The sequence below is a fragment of the Tamandua tetradactyla genome, chromosome 4 (assembly GCF_023851605.1).
Source record: "Tamandua tetradactyla isolate mTamTet1 chromosome 4, mTamTet1.pri, whole genome shotgun sequence".
Lineage (NCBI taxonomy): Eukaryota > Metazoa > Chordata > Mammalia > Pilosa > Myrmecophagidae > Tamandua > Tamandua tetradactyla.
This window is the reverse complement of record NC_135330.1, coordinates 15,839,957-15,861,217: the sequence shown is the minus strand read 5'-3', so window position 1 is coordinate 15,861,217 and position 21,261 is coordinate 15,839,957. Positions and strand designations below refer to the sequence as shown.

Here is a 21,261-nt window from a genome sequence, read left to right as displayed (position 1 = left end):
TCTGCCATCCATGAGAAGTCCTGACAATAAATGCTATGAGTGTCTAGAAGGAAGACCATAGCCGCTCTCACTCATCATTAAGGAAAGAACCAGGAGCTCTGTGCCCCAGGAAGTAAAAACCTTGAATATGTTCTAGCTCAGAAGGAAATTCAAAGAACATTGTTGGTCAGGAACACTTAACATCATCCCTGCAGGCCACAATTTGTAATATAAAAAAATCTAATGTAATCTGAGAAATTATATTAAATCAAATCCAAATCTAATGTAATCTGAGAAATTATAAGGCATTGAGAATTGGGACAACGGAAATAAGATTTCTACTTGTGGCCCTAGATTTGGTCTAAGAGCAATAGAGTTTATAGCTATGAAACTATGAAAATCAAAGCAAAAAGAGATTGTGACCTTAGAAAACACTGGCTCAAAATGTCTCCTATATAAGTATTTTAGATCCCAAAATATTTTCCCCTAATAGTTTATGTTATGATACCTTAGATCTGGTTCAGAATTGCACTCACATTTAGCAAAAGGGGCAATGGCAATGAGCATCTCCAAAAGCAAGGTCATCTTTCCCTCCTAGAACATGTGCCACATCAATGTTAAATCCCTAAAATGCATCGAGATGTCTTAGCTCAGTCTTCACTATGGTTCTCCCCAATCTGAAAGCCTCCCTCCTATCCAGCTTTATCTTCTGTTACTCCTCAATCCCAACCCTCTGTTCCAACTAAACTGCTATTTCCTCCCCTTCCTCAACTCCATTTGCCCACTGCAGACCTTGTTCACTAGGTCACTCTGAATCCTTATCCACTAGGTCAGTTCTATCAATAATGACCAAACTATACCTTTCTCTCTACAGATAGAATTCCTGCCTATTGTTCAAGGTTTGGCCCAACCTCCACACTCTCCATCCTCATTCCTTGACCATCCCAACTACAAGTACTCATGCCCTCCTTCTACCTCCTTCTACCATTCATCTCTCTGGACATGCTATTACTTCCCTTATTGTGTCATTCTCTTTTTAGTGCCTTCCCTCTCCTGTTGTCCCATGAGCAATTTAGGCTGGGGTCATCCTTTTTTATAAACCTTTCTTTATAGTAAAATTTTATATATCCCTTCAAAAAACCACTTCTAGTATTCTTTATCCATCATGGCTGCTCAATAAACATTGCTATTGTTTTGGTAAGGAAAAATTTTAGCCTAAGTCCTTCAATCCCATGAGACAATAAGTGCTTCTTGTTTTCTAGCCCACCCATTCCTTTTTCATATTACTGTACTCCATTGTCAACTTATGCTTTGTAGAACATTTTTTGAGCTCCAGTCATCCAGATGTCTAAATCAACCTCTGGCATGCCTTATCACCTTTTCCCTACAAAGGGTAGACATTGTTCCTACTCTTGCATTTTCCATAATTATCCCGGCACAGTCAAATTCCACAATCTCTGTCATTGAGGTTTATGCAGCAATGTGGTCATGGTGCCTCATTCATCTCAGCCATTATCTATTCTGTACCAGGTTGACACCCCCCAGGTTGGTTCCTTCCACAGTCCCACTTCCAAACAACCCCATTGTCACCCCCAACTCCAACAGCCAAGTCTATGTTTTCTTCCTGCCCTAGAAAACATTTCCTCCAGGATACACAAAGCCAGAACCTCCACTCAAAATAATGAGAAACACGATTCTGAAGCCACTTGTGATACATAAAAGACAGCCTCTAATTCATGAAGGAAAATCAAATTACAGATGGAAATACAAGCTTTTCCCTGTAAAGGATAAATTGTTGGCAGAGTTGCTCTTTTGAGCTGCCCGCCAAGGATCCTGAAAGAGCCATGTGGGGAGAGAAAGGGAAAGGATGAGAGGGTGACAAATGGAAAGAAGGAAACAGAGAAAAAGAGAGAACAAAAAAAGTGGAAAGAACAGTGAGAAAGAGACAAGAAGGGGGATGGTGGGAGAGGGAGAGGATCAGAGAAAAAGGAGAAAGGAGCAGAGGGGTAAGGGGGAAGAGGAGAGGACGAAGGGGTAGGAGAAAGAAGAGAAGAGGGATTAAAGACAGAGAAAGACTGCACACTTGACTGTACAGCTGGGTGTCTCTAACACAGGCCACAAGCTCTATGGTCATCTTGATGATCTCCCCTCAGAGCCTTAACATTCATGAGGGGACAGGCGCCCACTGGTTAACAGAAGAAACTAGTGCTGTGAAATCAATGCCAGGGCCCCCTAGTCCTGAAACAAACACCTGAACAAGAATTCAGGGAGTGCATTCTTCAAAGCCTGTTGTGAACCTTATGCTCTCTGTAGCATTTAAAGATGCAAGATCTTTGAAACATAGATGACCATAGATCCAGATTAAACCTTGTTGCTCCTGAGTATTTATTAATAGCAGCCCTTTTCCCTTGCAAGTGTCTGGTTTAGATGATAAATTATTTGGCCTTCCTATTAATAAGGAAATTGAGACTTGCTAAGCCTTTAAACAGGCTGAAAGACTCAGTTTCATCATTCCCTGAAGGAAAGTAGCCTGGATTGGAAATCGAAAGGACTCTCTCCTGGGGGAGTCAGAATACTTGAGGTGGTTCCAGGTATGGTACTGAGATGGCAGGAGTGGGCACCAAGCACTCAGACCAGGCTACACAAGCCAGGGCTATTTATATCACATGCCTTGGATATTGAAATAATAAATTCTGGAAAATAGCCATTTGAGATTGGGTGGCAGAGGAAGAAAAACCATAATGATAATTTCTGAAAGGTAAAGCAGAATGATTCATAGATACATAATGTTTGAGCAACCTAATGTAATAGAGAAACCCTTCAATGACGTCTGGTTAGTGATTAAGCATAGCAATGAATTATTCATTCTGAAATGTATACCATCGAGAATCGGATTAAGACCTCTTACCTCCCCAGTAATGAGAGTTTATCAAAAAGAAAGGAAGAGAGGGAGGGGGAGAGTGGAGAGAAAAAGAGAATGTATGACCCAAGAAGCATTTTGACAATGCGGAGAAATCTCCTAGGCAATGCAGAGAAAATACTACTTTATCCCCTTCTCTCATCTCTGTAATCAACCCTCACTCCCAAGAACTTTCAGATGCATATCATTTACTCATTCATTCATTCATTCATTGAACAAGTACTGTGGAAGCTGTGAGGGATAAATAAAAAAGTCTAAGTCAAGTTGGCAGGTTCTCACTGAGAACCTTCCATGTGCAATACTGTGCGGGATGCTGGGGATACAGGCACGAAGGAAATACAGCTCCTGCCTTCAAGGAGTTCCAGGCCAGAAAGTCTCAGACACATGGAAACATTAGTTCTAGATTCATTTGGTAGGATTTGACCTGCTCAAAGATGAATTAAGACAAAAATTCACCTAAAGAAAACCATCTTTATATATGGGAATGCTTCCTGGTTTCCTAATGAAAATTCTGCAATGTATGACACTTCCCTTTTGCCTTGAATCCCAGAGCTGGGTATTGTATTCATTTATAGAAAGTATCCCTGGGTTTGGTTTTCTTATATGTGTAAGTCCCCCAAACCTTTATTATTGGCCTTTTGTTCTATTATCCTGGTTTTAGAGGTTCCACTAGATATTATTTTACACTTCAAATTATGGCTGGAAGAAAGCAACCTATATAAAAAAATAAATAAATGAAATGGCAATATTAGAAGTGACCCAGATTGATCCGGGAAGACCAGAGTTCCCAGCGAGTCCTGCAGAGGCAGGGAAGGCCAAGCACTAAACCAGGTACCCTGAGGCACTCTGAGTAAGGACATCCTCTGATGAGTCTCTAATCTGGGGCTGGCTGCAGCCAGATTTTAGGAAGTGAAAGTGTCCATTCAACATCAGGCTTTATATGCAGTTGAACACATTGTCTCCTCATTAGATGGCAGCTCAAGACATAGAAACCCAGGGCTCAACATTCCCTGTGACACCAGCCAGGGTAAGTGAGAAGTTCAAGGGAGCCACCCTGGGAGCAGATAGTGTTCCCTCCTGCCACTACCAGCCACCTAATGTGATAAAAGGGCTCCAGCAACTCCCCCTACTTACATCAACGGATGAGGAACATTCTTGGTGGAGGCTGATATTCCGGAACAGCTGGCCTCTGCTTCTCCTCAATTATTCCAACCTCTTTGCCTCAAGCCACAAGCCCCGGAACTTTCTAGGGCATTGAACTCCAAACCTCTTGTAGATCTCCCTTTATGGAGAGGCAGAAAAGGGAGAGCAATATTTTATTACAGACTCTGCTTCATTCAGATTTTCTTTCCTACCTGACATTTCTATCTACCGTTATCCAACATAAGCTTTCCAGGCACCCCATCCATGCATTGAAGGAATTTGACATATCCCAGAAGACTTCAAAGACATTTTGTTTGCATATATCTATTTACATTTGCCATCTTAGAAATTAAAACTGAGAATTTTACATTTTATTATTTATTAACTCATTAAAATTATGTTTCCATGGTCACAAAAATTTTAAACTGTATGCAAATAACCCATATTTTTTAAAAATCAGCAAGAAAACTGACATTGCTTTACATATTTGCAAATCCCATTAATATATGACTTAACAAAAAACAGTTGGTTTCTCATATCTGCTTCTGGATTCAATTTGTTGCAATGTCACATGCTATTTAGCCTCCGCAAAACTCCATCATACTTACAGATAAGAACGAAGCCGAGCAGGTTGGGATTAAAGTACTTCAGAATATAAGGGTAAGGAAGACAGTATCTATATTTTAGAACCACAATACTCTTTGAGACCAATGGACAAAAGGTTATTTGATCTGGAACTGAAATTTTCTATAGTGCATAATCTAATTCAACCTATCCCTATAGCTCATTTGAACAACTGAAACACAGAAAACACAGAATAAGAAAGAGATCCTTTAATCCTATATAGATTATTGCAATGCCTAGAAACATCCTAGAGTATATTAAGCAGATAATCAAAAAGTATTGGCAAAGTCTTCTGAGGGAGGGGAGAAAGAATATGGAATTATTAAACCTTGCCATCAATCCCCTGATATTGTGTCAAACTTTAGGGACACCCAAATCAATAGGCCATGCTCTCGATCAGGATTACTCTTGTGAAGCTTATGTAGGTAGCAGAGCTTAGACTACCTATAGGCATGCCTAAGAGTTACATCTTGAGGACCTCTCTTGTTGCTCAGATGTGGCTCAGTCTCTCTAAGCCCAACTCTGCGAGTGAAATCATTGCTGTCCCCTCTATGTGGGACATGACATCCAGGGGTGTAAGTCTCCCTGGTAACATGAGAGAGGGCTTCCAAGGATGAATTCAGACCTGGCACTGTAGGATCAACAGTTCCATCCTGACAAAAGGGGGAAAAGAAGTGTAACTGATAAAGTATCAGTGGCAGAGAGAGTTCAAATATTAGAGTTGAGAGGCTACTCTGGAGGTTGCTTTTACGCAATCTTCAGGCAGACCTTGCTACCTATCATAACCTGCTAACCCCCAACCAGGACCATTCCAGACAATCCTAAGGAACACCTAGGCAATATGTAAGATTCCACAAGGGTTCCAGGTACTAGAGTAACTTTCCAGAAACCTACAACCTCCAGATGGGTCCCTTGTCCAGATAAGTCCTGAAACCCAGCTCAGCCTCTCCAGAACATCAGATAGTTCCATCTCCCTACCCATACTAGTGACACGCCCTTCCAATAGAGAAAAATTTAGTATTGCTATAGCCCAAATAATCCTAAAGAGAGGTATGGAAAGATCAAGGGTGATGGTGGAATTATATATAGAAGATAGCACTTAACAAATAAATATGAAAGCTGAATCATTAAATAGATATCTCTTTTAGTCTCCAATATTTTAGAGCAGCTAGAAGTAAAAACCTAAAGTTGTGGAATTGTAACCCATGTCAAACTCTGAAATATGTTCTACAACTAATTGTGGTGCTGTGCTTGGAAATTTATAGCTTTCTTTTTTGTATATATGTTATTTTTCACACAAAAAAATAAAGAATAAAGTCGATTGTGATGATTTAAGCCCTCTAGCTTCCTATATTCTGGAGCAGCTAGAAGGAAAAATTTGAGAGGATCACATGGTAGCCCACGACAAACTCTGGGATCTGTTCTGTAACCACTTGCTGAAGAATGCTTTGAAAACTATTGCTTTTTTATTTCTTTGCTTTGTATATATGTTATTTTTCACACAAAAAAATTAAGAATAAAGTCGATTGTGATGATTTAAGCCCTCTAGCTTCCTATATTCTGGAGCAGCTAGAAGGAAAAATTTGAGAGGATCATATGGTAGCCCACAACAAACTCTGGGATCTGTTCTGTAACCACTTGCTGAAGAATGCTTTGAAAACTATTGCTTTTTTATTTCTTTGCTTTGTATATATGTTATACTATACAATAAAAAAAAGTTTTTAAAAAAAACCTCCCTCATATTCTCTTGGGAGAATAACAGTGAAAAACTATCTTAAAATTATTATAAAAACCACCACAAGATACAATGAAAAATCAGTTTTGCTTCCACCTCAGACTAGTCCCCTTCCCTGGAGGTAATTAGTTATCAGTTCCTTGAGTAGTCTCCTAGAACTAGCATTTATAAACATTTATAATGTTTATAATCGTATGATTATAACAGTTATAAAAATATAGATGCATCATTTTTTAATTAAGTATTAGTATATTATGCATTTCACCTTGGTTTTTCTATTATACATGTTGGAGAAAGTTCTAAATCAGCATATGTAGCTACTTCATTCTTTTTAATTGAACTACTATGTTCCACTGACTAGACTTGACAATATACAGCCATATGATTATATAACTATGAAACCATGTGTGTGTGTGTATATACATGTATATGTTCTAAATCCATATCTACATCTGATTCCAAATCTATGTCCATGTCAAATCCATCTCTATATGTGTCTGTATATCTGTCTATACCTGTCTATATCTAAATGTAGCTATATCTATCTGTATCTATTTATTTTCTCTACCTTCTACATCTATAATATCTACATAGTGTCACACTGTTCAGGTGGGTTGCTGAATACCTACTACAACTTGCCAATTTCTTTAGTCAAGGATGCAAAACTTAATGGGAATAAGTGGCCATACAAAGCAAAAGCAAACACCACAAATCTTGGTACAGCTTTTCCTTCATTTCTAGCTCCCTAACAAGACAGACAGCTGAAGCCTTCCAAATATGAGAAGACAGCCAAACTTTTATATGCGTGGCTTACCTCACTATTGCAGAAAAACTCACATTAACCACCTCTGTGCCTGTGTTTACAGGAATGCTTGCAAACATCAGCCTCTCTTGCTTCTTGAAACACACTATCATCAGCACCCAACAGTCGCTGGCAAAGAAAGCAGGGTCATGCCTAAGTGTCCCCAAACAATATTTCTGAAAGCTATTTTCCTGCCATTCTAAGTTGGCAAGGGTTAACTCTGTTTTTTCACAATGTCCCTGGCATAGATGCTAAAGCTCCTCCTCATATTGTTAATTTGGCCCAATCTCATCACAGGTCTCCGATGCCAACATTTGTGCAGACCATCTGGGTTCGTTTCCTCACTCAGACATTTACTAGCTGAACAATCGTGGGCAGGTTACCTATCTGCGGTAGTCTGAATGTGCCTCAGAGAAATCATGTTCTTATGTTTGTTTGTTTTGCAGGGGCAGGCACCGAGAATCGAACCCAGGTCTCTAGCATGGCAGGCGAGAACTCTGTCTGCTGAGCCACTGAAGCCTGCCCAGGTTCTTATATTCCTGTGGGGGTGACTCCATTGTAAGTAGGACCTTTGAGGAAGTCACTGCAGTTAAGGTGTGTCCCACCTCAGTCAGGATGGGTCTTACTCCTGTTAGTGGAATCCTCTACAAGCGGAAAGAAATACAGACACAGAGGGAGAAAACCTCAGGAAGCAAGAGGCTGAACCAGAACCCAAGGAGAAGGAGGAGACCAGGAGAGGCGGCCATGTGCCTTGCCATCTGACAGAGGAACCATAATCGCTGGCAGCCAGCCCAGAATGCTGCCGTCTTCAGGAAGTAAGCGTCACTTGATGATGCCTTGATTTAGATATTTTCTTGGTTTCAACCCGTGAATGAATAAATTCTCATTGTTTAAGCTGAACCATTTCATGGCATTTGCTAAAGCGGCTTAGGAAACTAAACAACTATCTTACACAGGTGTTAAGAATAATTATGAGGAAAATATGTCTAGCAGATGCACATAGTAAGTTCTCAGCATCTAATCATTGTTAGTGTCCCTTGTATAGTTCTATGAACAGAAATGCGATGTGGGACTACGGTTCTGTCTTGGGCTGAGCTGACTTTAGGGAACCCCAGTAGTCCAGTCTTTTAGATAGATGAGCCTGAAGCAAAAGAAGATGGTAGAGGATTTTATTTTCAGCAAAAAGGAATTTAATTCCTTGAGATGTTTGTCATCCTGTCTAGTTCAAAATGAGAGACCCAGGTCTGCCTTCTCCTTGCCTCCTTACCATGCCAGGAAAACTGGTATTAACATTCCCTGCATTTCGGTTTTAGCATCCTAGCCTGCCTCTGAAATGACATAGGTTACAATGGTTTGCATTTATAGGTCCACAGTACCTAGAGAAAATCCTTCCAGGCATGGAGAAGGCCTTCAAATGAGAATGAATGAGAAAAGAACAGTTCCCAGGAGTAGAACTAACACCCACAGCAATTACAGGACAAATGTATTATTTTCTCCCTTTACAGAAGAGGAAACTGAGGCTTAAAGATGCTCAGTAAATTCCCACAAGGTACCACAGCTAAAAAGGGCAGAGTTAGAATTCCAAACCAGATCTGTCCTACTCCAAAGCCCATGTTTTCAATCACTTCACCATATGACACTCCAACTAGAAAGCATGCCACCCTCCCATGCCATGGCAAGGTAATTGCCATGGTCAGCTTCATGTGTCAACTCAGCCAAGTGGTGGTACCTGTTTGTCTGTTGGGCAAGTGCTGGCCTGTCTGTTGCAATGAGGACATTTCATAGAATTTGATCATGATCATGCCAGCTGCATCCACAGCTGATTCCATTTGTAATCAGCCAAGGGGAGTGTCTTCTGCAATGAGTGATGCTCAGTCTAATCACTGGAAGCCTTTTAAGAAGGAGTCAGAAGAGAGCCTCTCCTGTGGAGTTCATCCAGACCCTCCATCAGAATCATTGGCTTCACAGCGTGCCCTGCGGATTTTGGACTCTGCGCTCCCACAGTCACGTGAGACACTTTTATAAATTTTATATTTGCAAGTGTTCCCTGTTGATTCTGTTTCTCTAGAGAACCCTAATACAGTAATGCTCTTCTTAGAGATGGTGACATCTCACAGAAGAGGCAAGTCACCCTTAGCTCTAAGCTAATGATTCTGCTAACCCAGAACTTAACTAAAATCAAAATTCTTCAGAGTCATCCCTAAACTGGACACAAAAGTAAAATAGCAAAACATTAAAACCATGATTTTACTAGTTTTAGATTTGTAGATTAATTTACTTTATTAGTATTTGATCATTTTATTGACAGATTATTTTGAATAGTAGATTAATTATTTAAATATTAATTAATACATCAAAGTTTCTGAGCTCCTACTATGTACCATAAGTAACATAAAAAAGAAGAAAACATGTTCCTTCCCTCCAAAAAAGATATAATTTCTTTTAGTGGAGTAATACAATATAAAAGGATAAAGGCTAAAAGAAGGAGAAATCAAGTTAGTTGCATGTTCAGGGAAGACTAACTGAGGGAGTGAGGTATCTCTTGTGCTCACTCCTGAAATACAGCTAAGATCTAGTCAGGTAGAAATAGTGAAGATGAAAGCCTAAGAACAAGGAACAAGTTAGTTTAGGCAAATTATGGGATGAGGTGATCGTTGAAGGGTTGGGGGGAGCACAGGAGCCTATAGGTAATTGAAGACAAAATTGGAAAGATGGTTGAAGTGGGAGGACAAAGGGCAGTGAATGCTTCGAAGGAGTGAGACCAGCGATCTGGGAAAAGGTTTGGAAGAGAGAGATGGCAGGTTCAGAGAAGATTTATAAAGCTCAACCTGGCATGCAGAAAACAAAATGAGAAGCAGAGACAAAGGGCATAATGACCAATTAGAGCCTGCCCTAGGATAATATCAGGAATGGAAAAGAAGTAATGTGGAGGTATAGTCAGGAGGATTGGCTACTGGAGGGGAAAAGGAGGGACGAGTCAAAGAAGACTGGGTTTCCAGCTTGGGTGTGACCAGGAACCCCAGCACTGTTTACAAAACTAGGGGGAAAAGGAAAAAGGAATTGATTTGCAAGGGAAGACCATGCATTTTGCTTTGAACATAAGGAATTTGGTTCCCTTAGAATGCAGACAGGTGGACACATCCAGCAGAAAGGCAGAAGTTTTCTCCTGACATTCAAGGAAGAGTTTGGTGTTAGAGGCATAGATTTGAACTTCAGTTATATAAAGGCAGTAATTGAAGCCAGAGGCGGATGAGAAAACTGAAATCAGAGACTTGGAGCCACCTGCATTGAATGGTGAGAAAAGACCGTCTCCGTTTCTCCCAGCACCCACCAGGTAAGATCCAGAGGACAAATTAAAATAGTTCCTCTTTACAAAACATCGGGAATCCATGATTTCACTCATCTCCCGCTTTTCACAGATGAAGAAAACCCAGGTCCTGAGGGATAATGGATTTATCCAAGGCCTTGCAGGCCCTTGTTAGCAAAGCTGAGACTGCACAGGTGAAATGACCATTGTGAATTATTAGTGCCTTAGCAACCGGGATAGTTGCACAGGTCCCATAGGACTAGAAAGGTCATTCATCTCTGCTCTGTAACTGTGCAACCACATAAATAGCTCCGAGTTTCACACCTCATTCATCTTGTTGTCACTGTCCTCTCTACTCTGTTTCCCCCCCACTGGCCCCAACATCAGTGTCATTAAAGAGTAGAAATATCACTGATTATTTTCCTTTTTTGGATATGCACATGAGTACAGACTCTAGGAGTTGAAAAGAATTTAAGAGTTCATCGAGTATTAGGATTACTGCTGTGGAAACTGAGACCCAGAGAGATTCAGTGATTCCCAGAGCAGCAGGTAGTGACAGAGCCTGAACCAAAATACGAGACCCAGTTTTTCTCCCTTAAACAATCAACCTTTAGTACAAGAAACATTTTTAAGGCAAACTCTCTAGTCCCTAATTTCTCAGAGTGTACACTGTGCAGGCTTCTCTTCTCTGGATCCTTGTTTTAAAAAGAGCTCCATGGCCCAAGAGGTTTGCAGACTATCATAAGCTACCCCTCCCTTGGAGAGTCAAGCTGCTTATTACCATATTGAAGACAATCGGAAATCTTACAATAAAGAAATGTGATGAATTCTCTAAAATTTCCCAAACTTCTTTGGCCACAGAATTCTGCTTCTTGATTCACCCCTCTTGATATCATTAAAAAAAAAGAAAGAAATCACACAGATTTCCAAGGATTGTGCCTTGGGACACATCACCTTAGTTTCATTGGCAAGTTTCCTTTTATAAGGGTCTCAAGGAGAAGTTTCACTTCTGAGAAGTCCTCATTCTGGGAATGGGGGATGGAGGGTGGGGGGGTTGCAATGAAAGACAAGAAGAGGAAAGAGAACCAACAAAAGTTCCTGATACCTTCCAGCAACATCTGCTATGCCAACAATGAAGGGGACAATAGCTCTTTGAGACATCTGACTTGGGAGTACTGATTTTAAACTTGTAATAAGCTTTTATTTTTAAAATAAAATAAAAATCAAATTAGCTTTTATTTATGTATATATTTAGAAAAATGAATCTTCTATTCAAACAGGCATCACAAAAGCTCCATCTGCCACATAAAAATGAAAACAGACCAAAAAATGCTCTTCTTCTAGGATAAAAGCTGACTTTGGCTTTTGCTTACAAAAGGATGCTTTGTATATTCTAGTGGTTCCCAGGCTTCATGAAACAATACAATTATTATTTTTTAAATGGGGTTGGGGTTCCTACATAGGACTACCAATTTCTTTATTTTACCAAATAAACTCATTAATATCCCTCTGCAAATGCCATATGATGTCACCATCATTGTATAAGGAAAGGACTTTTTTTTTTTCTTTTTTGCATGGGCAGGCACTGGGAATTGAACCCAGGTCTCTGGCATGGCAGGCAAGAACTCTGCCTGCTGAACCACTGTGGCCCACCCTAAAGAAAGGACATTTTAACACACACATGAAATTTCTAAATTTCCCACTTTTCTTGTGGGAAATGGGTTTTTAAGTACTTGTATACTCTATATCAGCGAATGTGCAATTTCACTCTGCTTCTGCCCTGCCATTATCTTATCGCTGTACTTCAAGTTACTTCCATATCAGCTCTAGATTTTCCTTTCCCTCTCCGCCACCCTGCTACAAACCCTATCACCTCCCATCTGGATTACTGAAAGGAGCTTCCTAGCTGGTCCCCAACCTTGACCCTGCAATTAACTTTAGATGCTGCTGCCTCATTCAGCGTCTCAAAGCACCACCTCATCTGCTTTACGATAAGGGAAAATGTTGAAGTCTCCACAGCTTCCAAAGCTCTCCTTAATGTAATAAAACACATCTGTGTGAGGTTATTTATCCGTGCTCCCCAGTGCAAATTTCTCGCCACCCCAGGCTCATATCCTCGCTGCTATCTGAGCCAGCCAGCTACAAGCAGTCTGACTGCCAAGCCTCTGCTCTTCCTGCTCTTTGCTTCCAATTCTGTCCAATTCTTACTCAACGTTCAGCATCCAGCTCCAGTCCCCTGGCTACACAAACCCTTCCACACACTCCTGCAGATCCTGAGCAGCTAGGCCCACATTTACTTGCATTGCTTTTTGACTGTTCCCTTTTTTAACCAATAATAAATTAAAGAAAGGAAAGGGCTATGCATGATGGAGTGCAAAGCACTTAGTAAGTACCAACAAAATTCTTTCTGAATAAATAAATGAATCTATATTGACATTAGTACTATGTGTTAAGCAGAAAATTTTAATTCTACAAAGCACTAGGGAAACTAACCTTCTTTTTCTGGACCTCTAAAGCTTTAAAATCTTTCTGGTTCAGTCGTTCATAGTTTTAGAAAATGGGGAGATTTGTTTTATTCCATCCTGGAGGGCCCAGGGAGAGTTCATTTCTTTTCTTATAGACAGAGCTGTGTTTTCTGCCACCTTATCCCAGGCTCCTTGCCACGATTGGCCTGCAGGAGGGAGAGTCTAGACTGAGACTATTAAGTGATATTTAAACATGTATCTCTAAATTTTCCAAGGGTCTGGCCAAAATGTTCTTCTTAAGAACACAGGCTGTCTTGACAGTTGTTCCTTTATGCATTCATTCATTCTTTTTCAATTGTTTGGCAAACATGTGGCGAGCCAGCCCTTGAGATACAAGGATGGCTAAAAAACAATCTCCATCCCCGAGACACCCACAGTCTAATGAAGTCTCACTCAAAATATGGTCAGAGGAGCACCTGCACAAAATCGCCCAAGGGAGGGTGTTAAAAAAAAAAATACAGATTCCCTGGACACTGCACAGAAAGTTTCTTATTTGATAAATCTGGAATGAGCTTCAGGGTCTGCATTTTTAATGAGCACTCCATATGATTCTGAGGCATAGTAAAGTTTGACAGTAACTGATCCTGTGGAAAAGATGGGCCTAGGAGGAGATAATTATGAGTATAATTGTGCTTATATTGCCTACATGAAGTAAAAGGGGTATTTGCAATATATATTAGAGGCTCAAGAATAACCATGTGTTGGGTAAGAGTTGGATGTTGGAAGGAAAGACCTAGTACAAATTCTGGTGCCATCATTTACTTGCTCTGTTGGTAACCCTCTCTTGGTCTCACGTGCCCTCATATGTAAAATAGGAAAAATGCCCACAACACACAATTATTGTAAGGGTAAGTGAGTTTATGTGTGTAAAGTAGTTAAAGCTCGGTACACAATAAACACATCCACCAGAAGCCATCTTTATGATTGTTATTTTTAATTATTAATGAAATTTAAAGGAAAAAGGACAGGTAAGGAAACTTTTCTTGAGAAAAATGGAGTCAAGGCAGTGTCTCTCAAAGTATAAATGCACTTTTGCAGCCCACAAAACTTCTAGCATCTTTAAAATTCAACTCCATAAATTGAAAAATTTAATACAAGCAGTACCCAAGCACTGTCAGGCAATTTCAGTGCCAGTTTTTTCTTTTGTGTTTACAAATGGGCAAATGCCAAATAAATGCCAGATCAAGTCAACGACCAATCTAGAAATAGAGGTAATGGTGGGAAAACTGAGTCATTGCATGGCATAGAGCAGTTTAATCTGCCAAGCCATAGCTGTCGATGCCATGTTCATGCTGTGAGAAAATGTGTGATTTTGTCTCTGATTTTTACCTGCCAACTTGTACCAGTTCATAAGCAGAAACCTGCAGAGTAAATACTCAAAGGAGAATGTTTCTGTCCTGGATTCTATTAATAAGTGAATAAAAAACCCATTTAGTAATTATTTCAATATCACCACAATGCTCACCTTATCTTTAAATGAATAGACAATTTACCAAATTATCAAACAACACCTCATTAAATCTGACATCTGATGAATGGCCTACTAGCAGAGTTTTGGTTAAGTCTAAGATCTGATTTTCCCAAATTTATATATAGACTTGAGGCATTAATAACAATTCATTCAACTTACTTACACCAGCAGGCACTCTCTACACAAGTATTAAGAAGTTTAAATAACTAACCAGATGAAAGATAAACTAGGCACCGAGGCTACTTGGTTCCACTGTCCATCTTTATCCTCCATACTGGTATTTAGTTTCAACAAAGCCACATCATCTGTCATGTTAAAATAATGTTTATCAATGAAGCCTTATTGAGTTTACAGTTATGCTCGATATCATTTATAATTTTGCTTTGGTTTTATAGTTGAGTAAGAACTAAAAGGAGCCTTTCCTAGTTTTATGTTTGTACATATTTAATAACACCTAATAATCAAACATCCTGAGGGTTTGAAAAACAAAAGTCCATTATGGGGACATATATTCAACAGTGCCCAGGGCAGGTTCTTTGAGAGCTGCATCTATCCTTCCAGAAACCCTCTCCCTTGAAAAAGTCTGCACCTGCCTAGTCACCAGTAATAAGCAACAAAGAATCTGATCCATCAGAAACCCATGGCCAAACTACTCCCTGCATCCTGTCTGATTCAGACGTCCTCCACCACTGCTTCATGAACTTCCCATCCTCCTACACCCAGCATTGCAGTTAGCAAAGCCATTACCTTTGAGAGGTCAAAAGAGTATCTTCTTGGAATGAGGAGCCCCATTTATATTACATTTGATGCCATTTAACCAACCCTGAGAAGTGTGCTTAAGAGCTGTTGCTCTGAGAAAAAAAGAAATGGCATGGGTCTAGATATCTGGATGCCTTCTCACCACTCTCATACAACTCTCATTTACTCAAAAGAAAGCTTTACCACCCCATGATCAGTGGGCTGGGTGGTGAGTGTTTTTTTCCCCAGTGCCTATTGCTGAATTATGTAGTGGTAACAATAATACCTCATCATCAAAAGGATAGATTTTAAAGTATTTCTGAATAGCAGTGTTCTAGTTTGCTAGCTGCCGGAATGCAACACACCAGAGACGGATTGGCTTTTAATAAAAGGGGATTTATTTTGTTGGTTCTTCAGAGGAAAGGCAGCTAACTTTCCACTGAGGCTCTTTTCTTACGTGGAAGGCACAGGATGGTCTCTGCTGGTCTTCTCTCCAGGCCCCTGGGTTCCAACAACTTTCCCCGGGGTGATTTCTTTCTCCATCTCCAAGGGCCCGGGCTGAGCTGCAAGTGCTGAGATGAGGAATGCCAAGCTGCTAGACTGTGCTACATTGCGTTCTCTCATTTAAGCACAAGCCAATTAAGTTAAACGTCACTCATTGCAGCAGACACGCCTCCTAGCCGACTGCGGATGTAATTAGCAACAGATGAGATTCACCTACCATTGGCTCATGTCCACAGCAACAGAACTAGGTGCTTTCACCTGGCCAAGTTGACAACTGAATCTAACTACCACAAGCAGTATAGTAGTCCTTCAACACTTCTGAGGAACTGTGGCTGAGTAAATGCAGGAACGAGTTAATGGTAAGAATGGTTTATGTCCCTGTGGAGGACTCGATTAGAACCTTTAGAAGCTCGAAGCATTGAAAATATTACAGCACCTTCCCCATTCCCACCCCACCATGCACTTCATTGTAAAAAACAGCATTAAGGTAACATTAAGTACAAGGACACTGTGGTTGTTTGCAGGCGTTCCGTACGCAGAAAATAATGTTCTTTTAATCCATTCCCATAGCTGTAGCCCTATTGTAGGTGGGAACTTTTCTTTTTTTTTTTAGGTGGGTACTTTTGATTAGGCTATTTCAACTGAGAGGCTATTTCAACCTCATTCGAGGTGGGTCTTAATTCTCTTACTTGAGTCCTTTATAAAATGATAAAGTTCACGCAGAAAACCTAGAGAAAATCATGGAAGAAACCTCAGAGAAACTGAAAAACAAGGACAAACGCACAGAAGCTGAGAGAGGAGGCTGCTGAAAGCCAAAAGCTGGGAGCAATGAAATCCAGGAGAGAAGGACCAGCAGACAACGCCATGTGCCTTCCCATGTGACAGAGGAGCCCAGGCTCACTGATAGCCTTCTTCAGAGAAGGTACCATCCCGTTATGCCTTAACATGGACACTGTCGTGGCCTTATAATTGTACATTTATAAGCTAATAAATCCCTATTGTTAAAATCCAGACCGTTTCTGGTATATTGCATTTTGTCAGCTTTAGCAAACTAAAACAGACATTCAATAATGTTCTGTCTTTCTCATTATGACTACTTCAGTATTCTTTCGGAGTATCAAATATCAATCAATTTCCAAAGGAAATGGTGGTGCCTCATCTACAACCCTCAACACATGTCTTTGGTGTAAAGCAACATTGGTCAAATGTATCCAGTATTTCCACACACATTGCTTAAAACCAGAGCTCATGAATGACTTATAGTCTATAGCTAACAAATATGGCGCTTTCCTTAATGTGCCATACTCTTTTTTTTTTCCTATTTAGCTGCCTAGGAATTTCTTCACTACACTCCTCCTTGCCCCACCCCTCCCCATAAAGAGGGCTTAGATCTAAATATCTGTGAAATTCCTCATTTTCACACTCCCATGAGGGATCCACCTAAGTCTAGGATTTACAACCCAGCCTGACGTCCAAGCTTGACATTCACCCTTTGGTAATGAATGACTGAACAAAAGGCTTAGAAAAAAACTTCACCTCCAAACCTGATAATAAGCAGTGGTTAATTTGCTTTTCATATGACATTAAATATTCAAGTGAGAAACGTTTAAATAAAGCTGTTTGTTTTTTTTCAGCAAAGCAGATATCAGCTAAGAGTACACATACACACATCCAGTGGAGGAGAGGAAGATAAAGGATAAGAATTTCTATCAGAGTCTGAACACACCCACATGGAGAAGACATGATTAGGTGAAAGACACAGTGTCTGCTTATAGCCAACCCGGGAAAAACCAAATCTAGTGCTGTATACTGAAACCTAGAATGACAAATCATCACCCTAGGGAATAACATCTTCTATTAATTGCTTAAAAATTTTTTTAAAAAGCTCTGCATGCATTACATAACAAAATATGCACCAAGTACTCCATGTGAGTTTATTTATTCCTTGACATTTGTACATATAATGAAATTAGTGCCTTTTTTCAGTTTTCACAACTAAAAAAGGCAGGATTTGAACCCAGTACTTCTGATAGCTCACCCCATTTCTCCCTGATCTGGCTCTCTTGAGACTCTCATGTTTGTTACAGCATAACCCATTAATAGGGACTTATTGGACATCTTTGGCTCCTCCAAGAATATAAGAGATGAGGCTCCAATTCTTCTCCTCTAGAAATTTTCCCAACAACAAATAAGCACTATGCTAAGCAGATTGTAAGTGTATAATATAATACATATTGAGAGCTCAGTAAATATTCACTTATTGATTATGCTATAAGGTGAGTGTATTGAGATCTCCTAAGACATGGCCCTTCCTCTACTATGTGAAATTGACCAAAAGAACTAGGTATTCCAAGAAGTAAGACCTGAGTTATCTGGAGGACCCAGACCTTAAGCGGGTGTGCTGGTTTGAAAGGATGTATGTCCCCGAGAAAAGCCATGTTTTAATCTGAATCCCATTTTGTAAAGACAGAATAATCCCTATTCAATACTGTATGTTTGAAATTAATCAGATCATCTCCCTGCCTAATGTGATTTAGTCAAGAGTGGTTGTTAAGCCAGATTAGGTGACGGCATGTCTCCACCCATTTGGGTGGGTCTTGATAAGTTTCTGGAGTCCTATAAAAGCGAGAACATTTTACAGAATGAGAGTAATTCAGAGAGAGCAGAGCAGAGCATAGCCACAAGAAGCAGTCCACCAGCCAGTGACCTTTGGAGATGAAGAAGGAAAATGCCTCCCAGGGAGCTTCATGAAACAGGAAGCCAGGAGAAGAAGCTAGCAAATGACGCAATGTTCTCTATGTGCCCTTCCAGATGAGAGAGGAACCCTGACCGTTCACCATGTGCCTTTCCAGATGAGAGAGAAACTGACTGTGTTTGCCATGTGCTTCTCACTTGAGAGAAACCCTGAACTTCATCGGCCTTCTTGAACCAAGGTATCTTTCTCTGGACCTTAGACTGGACATTTCTATAGACCTGTTTTAATTGGGACATTTTCTCGGCCTTAGAACTGTGAACTTGCAACTTACTGAATTCCCCCTTTTAAAAGCCATTCTGTTTCTGGTATATTACATTCCAGCAGCTAGCAAACTAGAAAAGCGGGCCTTTAAAAACAGGTAGGATTTGCTTAAAATGAGAGAAGCAAGAAGAATTAGAGAAGCGAGAAGAATTAGAGTTTGCTTAAAATGAGAGAAATGAGAAGAATTGTGGAATGGAGACCATAGTGAGTCAAGCAAATTCAATTTCAAGCAAAATTGAAAGCAAATATCGGGTGGGAGTGCTGCAGAGGACAGTGATTGGCATAACTGAACCGGAAGACTTATTGCCCTTTTTAGATGAGAAAATTTAAGTGCAGAGAGGTTAAAAAAAATGCTTATGCAAAGTCCCACTGCTAGCAGGTGGTAAAGTTAAAATCAGAATCTCATCCTTTTAACCCCTGTTCTAGTTTGCTAGCTGCCAGAATGCAATATACCAGAAATGGAATGGCTTTTCAAAAGGGGAATTTAATAAGTTGCTCATTTACAGTTCTAAGGTTGAGAAAAAGTCCCAATTAAAACAAGTCTATAGAAATGTCTAATCAAAGGCATCCAGGGAAAGATACCTTGGTTCAAGAAGGCTGATGAAGTTCAGGGTTTCTCTCTCAAGTGAGAAGGCACATGGTGAACACAGTCAGGGCTTCTCTCTTGGCTGGACAGGCACATGGCGAATATGGTGTCATCTGCTAGCTTGATCTCCTGGCTTCCTGTTTCATGAAGCTCCCCGGGAGGCATTTTCCTTCTTCATCTCCAAAGGTCGCTGGCTGGTGGACTCTCTGCTTCATGGTGCTGCAGCATTCTCTGCTCTCTCTGAGTCTCTCTGAATCTCCAAAATGTTTCCTCTTTTATAGGACTTCATAAACTAATCAAGACCCACTCAAATGGGTGGAGACATGTCATCCCCTAATCCAGTTTAACAACCATTCTTAACTAAATCACATCAACCAGGGAGATGATCTTATTACAGTTTCAAATATATAGTATTGAATAGGGATTATTCTACCTTTAAGAAAAGAGATTTATATTAAAACATGGCTTTTCTTAGGGAGCATACTTCCTTTCAAACCAGCACAACCCCTTTGCTTAAATACCATGAATCTAAGTGAGACTATTTGTATGTCATTTTAGTTAAAACAAATTAAATGACTATTCTTTCAAGAGATAGCTGTTATCATTTAAATAGTGTGGCAAAAAGACTTCCCAAATATCTGTTATGAATCTGTTGACTTAGTCTTTCTCAATAACTTTGAAAGTTTCTGCGTCAGTTAGCTTTATTAGATAAAATAATATTATTCATTTTTGGAAATGATGGTAATAATCAGCTGAAAAACAAAATTAATCACTTTTAAATATAAAGGCTAATGATATCAACTATATATTAAAATATCTGTCTTCAAACCAGAAGGAAGTAATCCAGAGTGAAATCCAAGTGTTGGGATGTTGGGATTTGGGGGGATTTACTATTAATTTATTTTGATATTATTTTAACATTATTATCTCAATTTAAAATTCTGTATAAGGTGCATGTCTTGGTTTTCCAGAGCTGCTAAGACAAATACCACACAATATGTCAGCTGAAACAAGAATCAAATCCCAAATCAAGGCATCAGCAACACCATGCTTCTCCCCAAAGTCGGTTGGTTCTGCTGCTGACTTCCCTTACTACTTGGGGTTCCTTAGTTTGCATCTCGGCCTCCTATCACCCACTGATCTCTCTTTAATTGTGTCTGCTCTTCCATTTCTGCTGACATCTGGCTTTCCTTTATGAGGTCTCCCAGTAATGTGGATCAAGGCCCACTCCCTAATTCAGTTTGGCCATGCCTAAATAGAATTCCAGAAGATCTTATTCACAAATGAGTCCATTCCTTAATTGTTAATACACCTTTAAAGGGTCCTATTTACAAATGGATTTGCACATTCAGAAATCTGCATTAAAATTAAGAGCCTGTCTTTTGTTGGGGGTTCATGATTCTATCTACCACAGTACACATTCTAAAATTAGAGCCAATCTGCCTCAGGAACAAAGAACTACTCTTGAGATAATTTAACTTCCACAGCTCTCTTCTCTAGACCAATTGGCTCCACAGAATCCCAAGAGGCACACCCCTACAGAACAAGTTCCAGCAACCCTTGAAACCTTCACCATTCCTCTAAGTTTTAAATCCCTCTGGAAAGTTCCAGCACTGAAAGGCATGTAGTATAGCTCCTATGGGGACATCCAAAGTGCAATCTCCTTTTATGCATCCTGAGCAGCAATTCATTTTATTCCAGGTGAACATCGCAAGTGGCATGTGTTGAGATGAGTGGCACTTAAAAATTGCCAAAATCGCACATATACACCAGCATACACACTCAAAAAAAAACATACTTCTCTAACCAGTGTGGGAGCATCTCAGTTTAGACATGGGACGGGAGCCGTAATTACGATGATAATTAAGACCATGGCAACAAAATCAAGGATGATGATGAGAAATACAATGC

At 40.0% G+C, this 21,261-nt stretch overlaps 1 protein-coding gene across 4 annotated transcripts in view; it reads right to left on the bottom strand.

The window, feature by feature from the left end:
• Positions 1-21,261, bottom strand: part of DDR2 (discoidin domain receptor tyrosine kinase 2) — a 179,643-nt gene that overhangs the window by 149,202 nt on the left and 9,180 nt on the right. For all 4 annotated transcript variants that reach the window (XM_077156737.1, XM_077156736.1, XM_077156738.1 and 1 more), the window contains exon 2: positions 4,034-4,181. In XM_077156737.1, coding sequence (XP_077012852.1) covers positions 4,034-4,035 — 2 coding nt within the window. In that variant the 5' untranslated portion in view covers positions 4,036-4,181. The remainder of the gene's footprint in view (positions 1-4,033; positions 4,182-21,261) is intronic.